Genomic DNA, 11690 nt, shown 5'->3' with positions numbered 1-11690 from the left:
GTGTGTGACCTGAGCCAGCTTTCAAGCTATTCGAGCTCAGCTCGAGAAAAAATTTGAAAATGTTAGGCTCGAATTGAGCTCGAGCTTATTGATGTTCAGCTCAAAATCTCGTCAATTCTTATCGAGCTTATATATATATATATATATATATATATATATATATATATATATATATATATATATATATATATATATATATATATATATATATATATATATATTTATTTATTTATTTTTAAACTTATTCAAGCATCAAGTCTCGAGTTTAAAATTTTTTGAATTGAACTTGAGTCTCAAGTCGAGCTCGAGCCAAGCTGGCTACTAAAATATTCGGGCTGATCGAGTTTTAAGCTCGGCTAGGCTCCTTTATACCCCTATGTGTGTGTGTATGTGAAATTTATAGGAAATTATAGTTCTGTATGATCTGGCATATAGCATTTCAACACCGTTTATCCTCGGATATATGGTGTTGGAGTGTTGTCGTTTTATATATATAAAAGATAGGTGAATTATTATAGCCATAAATTTCTTTTGATTAAGAAACTTGTAAAAATATATTAAGTACAATTTACAAATTGAAGGTTATATCATAATGTATGGACCTTTACAATGAAGTTTAAGCCAAGTAAATTTTTTTTAAAAGCTACAGGAGTAAATAATATGAAAGTTTATTTTTGAAAAAATGTAAAACAGAATTTACAGTAAAAATACGATTGAATAAGTTAAAACTTAAAGATTAATTAATTTTAAAATAATTCATTTTCAAAAGAAAATAATTTTAAAATAATTATTTTATGTATATGGACCTTTGTAATTTGATATTTTCGAAAATTAAATAAGTATTTTTATGACTACATAAATTTTAAAAAAATGTACATAAATTTAAGATAATAAATGAGATTAGTTAAACTACAAATTAGAAGTCACAACATACAATTTTATATGGTTCAATTTAACTAATTTCATATTATTAAAGGGAGAGATTTGTAAGTCAAGCATTTGAGTTATATAATTTAATTTTCTTAATTAAAAATATTATATTAAAAAATAATGAGATGCCATGTATATATGATATAATTTAAATTGGATAAATACAATATAAATGTTTTGACAATAAGATAATAAAATTTTATAATTATTCGTTAAAATTTTAAATTATTTATTTTGAGTAAATGAATTTAAGTATTAGATAGTTATTTGTCGTTGAATTTTTACTTTTTTATACTTTTATTGAAAATATTATTTTTTCGTCGAAATTTTTATTTTTTATTGTCTTGAAAATAGTATTTGTTTTTTTAATTTTCAAAATTAAATAGTTTCTTGTATTTTAATAATTATAAAAAAACTAAATATTAAATTAAAAAAACTAAATGCTCTACTTTTGATAAATCATTTTATAGTTAACATGTCATTTGATCAATTTTAAATCTAATGGTTTATGCATAACTAGTTTAAATCTAATGGTGACAAAAAATCCTGCATTAAGTAAAATTTTCAAATCTGTAGAAAGCTTGAGGAAGGGTAAAAGGATTGGAGAATTATCTACACTTCAACATTTCTTGAAGTTAGCAAGCTGAATTGTACAAGTAATATTTAAGCCTCATTCTTTACAAATGTATATATTACAGTTAAGAACAACAAATTTTACAAGATATTATCATGATCGTGTATAGAATCTAATTAGCAAACCATTACTAGCTACGAGGAGGAGCCTAAAAGTGATGAAGAGGGCTTCTCTATATTCATTCCTGAAGGCAAAGGCAAAAGTCCCGTCGTCTGATATGAGGAAACTGATGATGGTACCGGTGCAGAGGCTGAAGCCGCGAATGTTGAAAGAACACTGTCATTGCTGCTCACATTTATGCTTGTGCCACTAATCAAACCTTCAGTGAATGCCTTTGGAGCTGGCGGTTTATCAATCTCTGCTATTCCTTCTAGCATCTGCACAACTTTTCCCATCATTGGCCTTTGAGACGGTTGCTCTTGGATGCACCAAAAGCTCACCAGAATTGCCCTCTTTGCTTGCTCCATATCCATGTCTTGATCAGCAAGTCTTCTGTCAATGATAGCATTCACATTTCCCTTCTCAAACTCTTCATAAGCCCATACGGAGAACTTTTTTCGGTTAGTTTCTTCTGAGACTTCAAAATTTCTTCTTCCACTCACTATCTCCAACAAAACCATACCATAACTATATATATCGGATCTGGAAGTTATTGGAAGATTTGCAATCCACTCCGGTGCCAAATATCCTCTGGTCCCTCTAACACTTTTCAGGGTTCTATATCTATGATCCTTAGGATTTATGAGCTTTGCAAGACCAAAATCTGATACCTTTGCATTGTAATTCTCATCCAGGAGAATATTTTCCGGCTTGATATCACAATGAACTATGCAATCTCGACATTCCTCATGAAGATATGTGATTCCTCTGGCAGTTCCAAGCGCAATGTTAAATCTATGTTCCCAGTTCAGAAATTTCCCAGAGTCTTCATTCATGGAAAAAAGGAAATTGTCAAGTGACCCATTTTTCATGAACTCATAAACCAAAAGCCTATGTCGTCCTTCAGAACAAAATCCGATCAGTCTCACCAAATTCAAATGGTGAGTGCTGCTTATAGTTGCAACCTCCATTCTAAACTGTTTCTCACCCTGCTCAATTCCCTCAAGCCGCTTTATTGCAACTACTGTTCTATTAGCAAGAATCCCTTTATAAACAGCTCCAAATCCTCCAGCTCCAAGCTTTTCCTTAAATCCCTTCGTTGTGCGGTGCAGGTCCTTATATGAGAACTGCACCGGTGCACCAGAGGCATACTCAAGAAGTGCATAATGAGCTGACAAACTGCCAAACTTAGGACTATTTCTACAACACCACCACCATAAACCACCCTCTATAGCAATCAAACCAAGAAGTGTAACCACAATAACAAGAATGACAAGCCACACGCCAATTCTACTTTTCCCTTTTCCGGCAACCTGCAAATCAACTGAAGGGTTAAGTTGAACCGGTCCGCAAACCTTGACATATGAAGTACTAGGAAGTGAAGGGTTCTGATAACCACTAACAAAGTCAGGTGTTTTCAAGTAACACAACCCAGTTCCATCTGACAAAGACGTTGAAGCAACGCAAGAACTACTCACAAGACAATTCAATCTACAAGCTGATATTCCTACAAAGAAAACCTGCGAGGAAAGCTCAGGTTGGTAAGTCAAGAACTTGGCATGATCCATTTCCAACATAGTAGCAGTTCCAGGACAATTTTCAATCTCCACTTTCCTTTTACAACCTTTTCTACTATCATTCACATCAACAAACTCAAAATTCTCAGATGGGCATCCACAGATTGGAGTGGGACTCGAACTTGAATCATTATAACTACAGATCCCCATATTTCCACAATATCCAAACACCTGACACTGGTCAGTCAAAGCAGCCCATCTCATAGTTACAATTCCACTGCCTAAAGCAGAACTATAAATCCTCAAATTCCCATCGCTATCCAACTTCAAAAACCTTAATATATCACTACCTTCTGCATAATCATTACTATAAGCTACAATATATGCACTAGTTAAAGTAACATCAAATATTGATAAAATCCCGATTTGCTGCAAACCCAAAACTGGTGAAGTCAAATTAGAATCGATAGAAGAATTCAAACCTTGATTCCAATAAATTACACTATCATTCCATTTCAAAGTGAGATTCCCAGAATTAAGAACATTAAACGAATAAATCCCAGATTTCAAAACATGGTTTACCGTTAAATTCTGACCAGGGACAATTGTATTCGTTGGGTTTTGAAAACTGGACCAAACCGAAACCCCACTGCCATTTCGAAGAACTAAATCGCCGGAATCCTCCAAAGAAGCGGAAGTAACTCCAAGATGGCTAGTGTTGGAGTCCCAGACGACGGTGCCAGAGCCGTTGACGAGTTGGAGAGTTCCATTAGAGTGGAAATGGAAAGCTCCACCGGCATCAACAGAAACGGATGGACCACCGGCGGTCCAAACCTGGACACCACCAAAGTAATTGATTCCGGCGACATAGCTAGAACCTACTTGTATAAAACCCACAAAAAAGGTATTATTGGGGGAAGACCAAGTATGGTTAAGATTGGAAGGTGAAAGGAAAGTGCCTGGAGATATTTGGGATTTTGAAATAGAGAAGACAAGGGAAAGAAAAAGAACAAAAATGAGAAATCGGAATTCCATTTCTCTTTGTTGGTACAGTGCATTAAAAAGTTCCACTTTATATACACATAATCTGTATCTCGTCTTTGTCTTTGTATTTGGGCAATGGGTTTACACAGCTTCCGTAGAATGGAAGACTTTGACCGTGTAAAGAATGGCTGTGGTGGTGGTTGTGATGGAAGACTTTGGAATTTGGACTATTGTGGTTTATTTGATTTTGGCGCGTATAGTTCACGGATGGAAGGGCAATGAGTTTCTGCGCGTGATCTTTTGTTTTTGCTTTTTGAACTGCCGCTCCATGTAATGTGATCGTGACGGCCAAAGGGAAGTTTTTGGCAGAGGGAAGGGTCTGTTTCTTACAGGGACAATTATTTTTGGGTCCCTGAAATTTTATAAAATTTATAATTTCGTCCTTTCTGTTTATGATAATTATTTTGGAGTCCCTCACGTATGTTTCCATCTGATTTTCTAGTGCTCCCGTAAAGAAAGTAACATTTTTTCTATTAATTTTACTTAAAAAGAGAGGAATAGCCTTATTATGAACCCACAAATACTATATTAATATTTTTAATTAACCATCTCTCTCCTCTCTTTCCTTCATGTGCCCTGCTCTCTCCTCTCTTCTTCCTCTACCTTAACCAATACCACCACATGCGCCACCTCTTTTGGCGGCGCTTGATGCACCTGCTCATCCAACACATCACCACCATAAATCATAAAGAGCGCGATTTCTCCCATATTTAGCCACCATCATAGGCATGGCCAGCACATGTGCTCACAGCTCCGCCGCAAATTCTCTCCACAGTATGTGGTTTGCTCCAAAGCCACTAATACTCGCTTCATCCATCGCAACTTCCACCACAGTCCCTATGATCCCAGCCTTGACTGCCACGTGATGGTTCCCCTTAGCCAAACAAAGTTCCAACAATTTTTTCATTGCCGGTTTTAAGTTGGAGCAAACTGAGTTGGAAGGCGGGTCAGGAACTAACAAGCATTCTAAGGGATGGAGACAACAAGTTTCTCCGATTTAAACCCAATACTAAGTTGGAGGTCCGTTATATGAAAGAGCTCTTGGAGTTCGTCGGAATGAATTGGTGATGGCAATGGGACTAATGCAAAAGAAGAAGAGAGGAGAAAGTAGGGCACGAGAAGGAAAGAGAAGAGAGAGATGGGTAATTAAAATATTAATATAATATTTGTGGGTCCAATCATAAGGCTATTTTTGCCTTTTTAAGTTAAATTAATTGAAAATATATATATATATATATACTTTTTTTTTTTTTTACGGAAGGATTAGAAAGTTACACCGAGACATATGTGAGGGGCTCCAAAATAATTATCACAAACAATGAGGACGAAGTCATGTATTTTATAAAACCTCAGGGACCCGAAAATAATTTTCCCTTTCTTCTATGTATTTTGGAAAATGAATTTCTCGTTTATAAATTAGGCTTAATTTTCACCCAACTTGACTCTAAGGGTAGGTATTATCACAATACCGCCTCTTGAATTCGATTTGTAATAGTAAAATCCATTAATTCTTATTTATATAACGAGAAAGCTTTTTTTATCTTATTTTCGATAAAGAGATACCGAAAATCCAAATAATAGCACCATGCCAGCTATTATTTGGATTTTTAATGTCACATCAGCCTCAAACAGTGTGAAACTTCTCTCTTATTTTTTTTTTTCTCTCCTATCTATTCTTTGTCAAGAAAACGTGCATCTACCTTGTTATCTTTCTTTCCTTGTTATTATTTTCTCTTTCCTCTATGGCAAATAATCTACTACCTTTTTATTTTATCACCAACTCGCTTCAAAATCAAAACATGATAAATTTTAACTTTATTTAGTAATTCTTCTTTATATATATATACATGCAATACTTGTTAAAAAGGGGAAAAAACAATGAGAGAACAAAAGCAATAAAAATCAAAAAGCCCTTTGTAAAAATCAAAAGAATAAAAAAGTCAAAAATCAAAAAGTTCTTTATGATGCATTATTCAAATAAAAAAATGAGAATGCGCGGGCTCTCACTTAAGAAAACGACTCTACATTATATCAAGGCCCAAAGGCCCGAGGAAAGACGAGAAGGGTCAAGGCCCACCTGAAGAATAGGAGTTACCACTCAAACGAAACCTTGAACAATTACCACATAGCGATTAGAATTCCTCGTAGAGAGCCCAACCGTTTAACCAAAGTTTGGATAAGAAAGTTAAGTGTGAGCTTGAAAAGGTGTTAGGCACCGTAGCCCACCCGACCATGGCGCCAACCTCCACTTTGTTGGTTTATGTAAGTAATAGTTGATTTTATTTTTAAACCTAATTACTTAACAAAATCTTTTTGAAAACATTTTAATTTTGAAAATCAAAAGATTATTTTGTTCACATTGATATGTCATAATCACAAACATAAAATAAATTAAACATTGTCACGACCCAAAACCATGGACCGGACCGGTACTAAGACTCAGATAAGCACAAGGCCGTAGTAAGCCTAAACCACATAGACCATTCATGCCACACGAATTCCTGGGAACAATAAACCTATATTATTTTATATATAAATCTAATAATCACATATTCCTGATCCAATTTCAACATCTCAAATAACTCATAGTTCGAGTCTAATTATAATACACATCATTCATAATATAGGCTAACTAGTTCACACATACACTTAGATAAATAATTAAAACATTCATAATGTTATGAGTTAGTATACCCATTTTACTACACGATTAGATGTATATAAGTCTTACAACTCCAGAGTTCAATAATAATTAGAAATAATAATAGAGTCTTTGTTTGTAACTACCAAAATTAGAAATTTACTTCTATAGCCTTGCAGAGGAGGATGCAGAGCTTTAGCCGAATCAACGAGGATTCTACTTCTTGAAAAGTTAAATAAAAGAGGAGTAAGAGGAGTGAGTTTTGTAACTTAGTGAATAATAAATAATAAATAATGCATAACATAGGCATTCACGCGAAATGCTTCCTAAAATGCTAAAATGGACACACAACCAATCAAGCATATAGCACAATATCAACACCTACAGGTAATTACACCTTCAAATAATCAAACAAATGGAAATTGGTTAGTGGTGTCATCGAAACCCTTGACTAGCCGTCCTCACACATGGCCCAACCTCTCAAACGTGTACACCAGGGAGCCGATTTCCCATACATGGACGACTGGTCTAATCCTCACTCGACCAACCCTCATTTTTTTTCCGTGCTCTCTTTTTTTTTTTTTTTTTTTTTTATTCCCAATAGGAGGCCACCCTGTGATTTTTCTATATCAATCATATGTAGATGCACACGGGTTGCCAATCTCCCCATACGATGGCCAACGGTATCATAGACCGCTTCACAGACCCGTGGTGACCCCCTTCATCCCAATTCCACATAAATAAGGCACAACAATTTCATAGTACAAGTAATCAAGCAATTTATTCAATACAAGATGCATCATATTAATAATTAATGCAAACATGAAGTATAATTATATTTTAATAATAACATAATAATACAAATATAAAATAAATACTAAGTTATCTTTCATATATATATATATATATATATATATATATATATATATTATAAAATAAATAATACATATATATAAAAGATGATATGCACTATTTATTATTACTCACAGTGATAGAGAAAAAAAGAAACTCCAGCTCATATTTTGACTTGGAGGAGCAGTGGATGAACCCAGATGATCTAAAAAATATAAGAATGCAAAGGAAGGAACTGAATCAGAAGAAGGACCAATTTAAATAAAGAATTAAAGAACTAATCTAATAAATTTATCTACCTATCTAACATCTATAACTAGACTAAATTCAACCGAAATTTCAGTAACACCTCCCCTAAAAAAATTGAGCTATCTACTTGTTTAAATATCAATAATTTCATTTAAAATCATTCAATCCGCACAGCCCATCCGTGGGCAATTAACCAAATCAAGTACCCATCCTCGTTTAATATTAGCATCAACATTCAATTATGACAATCACTTTAATCACTTTATATAAACTTACTTTATGTTCTACATAATATGATTTATCAATCCTCATATATAACCCAAGTTTACATTTCTAATCCAAGTTTTCCTGACTTAGCTTGTTTATTTTCTATCAAAAGTTAATATTAAAATACTATCTCCCTTTCACTAAGCAAAAGTTGAACGTAAATGGCTAAGCTAGCTGCTGCCATCACAATAAAACCTTGGATTCTTGATAAAACACAAACTTAATAAGTTGCTTAACACATCTCCCCATTTAAGAACTCAATTACAACTCCATATACTGAATTAAAACCTATAATTCAAGCGATACATGCTCTCATTGCAAAATAATTCTCATTCTTGATCATTAGAACTCCAAATATTAATAACAAATTATTAAACTCATATTTCTACCATTAAACATGATCTTAGTTCAAGCAAAAACCATAATTCTTTCTAGCTAGAGGCTGCCACCAAAAATTCGTGCCCATATCTAGACTAACATTACTTTAATCACTCCTAAATGCTCATCAAAATGTATTTAATTATTATTAGAAAGAAAATTAGTTAAATTTTCTAAAAGGTTTGTATAAACAGTAGCATCTACGGGTTTATTCTTACATTAGTTCTGTATATACAGCAAATCCTATACCTTAGATCATAAATTTCACAAAATGTGCTAAGGAAAGTTGAAAATCAGCTTACCCAGAGAAAACTATGCCGGAAATTGAAGTTTTCCGGTTAGAATGACCGGAAAAAATGCTGCTCTTCGCTTAACCCTTTCTTTCTCGCTACTGCGCCACAACCAGACCAGAAAATGGGAAGGGGAGCAGCCGGAGGAGGACCGGTGGACGATGTGGGAGACCTACACCAGCCGGTCCTTGGCTGGTCTTGCCAGAGACGTCGAAAGAACAGAGAAAGAGGGTTGTCCCGAACGACAAATGCTCTTCTGTCTCACTCTCGTCCTCGTGCTACGACATGGCAGGTCGGAGATAAGGGAAACGGTGACCAGAGAAGCAATAGCGACGCGGAGGAAGTTCGGTTTGCCAAGATCGAGCTCAGGTGACCGGAAATAGCAGATGGAGCTTAAATCGGAAAATACCTCAGCCGCATTCTTCCTCTCTTTTCTGCGTTAAAACCGACTGGAAATAGGAAGGGGGATTTTCCGGAGCAGTGTTGGTGAGGAGGAGGTTTGTTCAGGTCGGTGGTTGAAGGCGATGAACGCAAAATCGCAGGTAAGGGAGGAGGAGGTGTGGTCGGCGTAATCTGGAAAGGAGAGAAGGGGCAGTTAGGACAAAAGAGTATTTTTCTTTTTTTGATTTCTGGATATTTCCTACATGGCAATAGCTGATTTGGTTCGATTTGGCTCGCTTCATGAATTTTTTACTTGGTTTTATTCTTTTTAATTGGTTTATGGGTCTTCTAACAGGTTTAATTTTACTTGGGTTTGGTTTTAGCAAAAATAATATATATTTGCATTAAATTTGTCAAAAATATTCACAGTATAAATTTATTTATTTTTAAATATAATAATGTTATTTTATCCCATTGGTTAAAATTCACTATTTAAATTTTTTAAATAAAAAACTTTTGAAATAAATTTTTTAGGTCGTTTTAAACATACAAAAAGGAGGAAGGAAAAAAGAATTACATCTCTAAACAATAAACAAACCTACAACTATTTAATTACAACTCCTTCAAAATAACCTACAACTAATTAATTACATCTCCTTTAAAAATATCTTAAAACTAATTAATTACATTCCCATAAATAATGAGTAAATAAATAAAAAATTTAATCAAACAATCCTAACCATTCATGTAATAGATATAATATACACCCTTAACTGTTCATCTGATAAATATATACAATAATCAAATAAATAATAAATTAGTCTCAAGTAATTAAATATAATTAAAAAATAAGACAAAAGCAATAATAATTTAAATTATGATGTAAGTAAACGATTAATACAAGTTAAATTAAAATTATCACAAATCAACTAAGAAAATCATTTAAAAAATCAAATAAAATTATATAAATTATTAAACACAAAAAAAAAAATTTGAAAGGTCAGAATTAAGATAAATAAAAAATATATAATATAACAAAACAAATAAAATAAAAATTGAACTGTTAGCTCAAGAGTTAATTTTATCTTGAAATTTTGATGATTATGCAAACCAAATAAATTTAATATTTTTGTATATGTTAAAGTTATTTTATGCAAATTTTTAATATGAAAATTGCTAAAGAAGGCAAGTCCCTATAATCCGAGATTCTTTGAAGACCATGAAAATTATTGAAAGTTTGTTTAGTGGTAAGTTGAAATGACCCGAAAATTTATTTTCACAAATTTTCATTTTAATTTGATCATAAATTCTAACCAATGAAAGTCAATGGAAAATAATTTTATTATTGCCAACCTAGACCTGTTAACCAAGTGGAAATCTTGTAAACCAAGCAAAAACCGAGCCAAATCATTGAATTGGGCCAAATCGATTTGAATTGAATCGAAATTGGCCCAGAAAGCTTTGGACACCCTGCCTTTTCTTTTCTTTTCTCTTATTCTTCTTTCTTCTTCTCCAGTGCCGTTTCTCCCTCTTATCGTTTCCGGCACCGCTCGACGGGAGCAAGGTGTCAATCGGCCTCCTTTTCGATGCTGGACATGATTCCAGCTTTTCCTCTCAACGATTGGAGCTCCAACAGCATGGGTGGAATCTTCGCCTTCCCTCAATGATGCAGTTACAATTTTCGGCAATATTAGGCGATTCCGGTGACGTGAGGCTTCAAAGCGAGTCTCGATTGACTCAACTCCTCCACGCGAACATTTCCCCTCCATGAAGTCTGATGTTTGGCTCAGTCTCGTGAAAACGCCATTGAAGGCGGCGTGCAGTGGCTGTCGAGCTTGATTCTAGTTAGTTGGCTCACCAAACTCATAAACCGATGATGCATTTGAGCGCCATGTAAAATTTCAAGTCGGATGGTGGAATTCTTGAAAATTGCTGGGCAGGATCGACTCTCCGGCCACCCTGAACGGCCCCGCCAGCGGAGGTCCTATGATCGGCCGGCGAGGCCCCAAGAGGTAGAATCATCTTCTCCTCGCATGGATCGTGGAATCGTAGTTCGATTTTCGATTGGTACGCTCTAAGACCTAGTTCCTTTTTTTTGGTATAAATTCCAAATTTAAAATTATTAGTTGATTAAGTTGATTTTGAATAAATAGTTAATTAAAGGACTTTGAAATGTTAGGCAGAATATTGGATTTGTCATGTGGATTCCGAATATGCAATTAGAATTACAACCTGACCTCGATTAATAATTAAATCGGTCATTAGCGCATATTTTGTGTATAGACTTTTAAAATAGAAAATGTCCAGAATTCAGTTATCCTTGTATTGCCTAACTGACCTGTTACAAGGTAGCTAATAATCAGAAACTACATAGAATTGTTTAGCTACTTAATTCTATATATGTGGAA

At 34.1% G+C, this 11690-nt stretch overlaps 1 protein-coding gene and 1 long non-coding RNA gene across 2 annotated transcripts; both read right to left on the bottom strand.

Annotated features, from left to right (window-relative positions):
* Nucleotides 1-1530: 1530 nt before the first annotated feature.
* On the bottom strand, nucleotides 1531-4359 carry LOC105640985 (lectin protein kinase family protein). Its single transcript, XM_012225419.4, has one exon. The coding sequence runs from the start codon at nucleotides 4213-4215 to the stop codon at nucleotides 1699-1701; it is 2517 nt and encodes an 838-aa protein (XP_012080809.1). The 5' UTR covers nucleotides 4216-4359; the 3' UTR covers nucleotides 1531-1698.
* Nucleotides 4360-6873: 2514 nt separating this feature from the next.
* Nucleotides 6874-9548, bottom strand: LOC105640986 (uncharacterized). Its single transcript, XR_001047215.4, has 3 exons — nucleotides 8914-9548; nucleotides 7853-7922; nucleotides 6874-7087 (listed from the first exon to the last, which is right to left on the bottom strand). It is a non-coding gene; the product is annotated as an uncharacterized LOC105640986 (long non-coding RNA).
* Nucleotides 9549-11690: the final 2142 nt, after the last annotated feature.

The sequence above is a fragment of the Jatropha curcas genome, chromosome 9 (assembly GCF_041381405.1).
Source record: "Jatropha curcas cultivar XTBG-Jc1 chromosome 9, XTBG_Jcur_1.0, whole genome shotgun sequence".
NCBI lineage: Eukaryota > Viridiplantae > Streptophyta > Magnoliopsida > Malpighiales > Euphorbiaceae > Jatropha > Jatropha curcas.
This window is presented reverse-complemented; position numbering and strand designations above follow the sequence as displayed.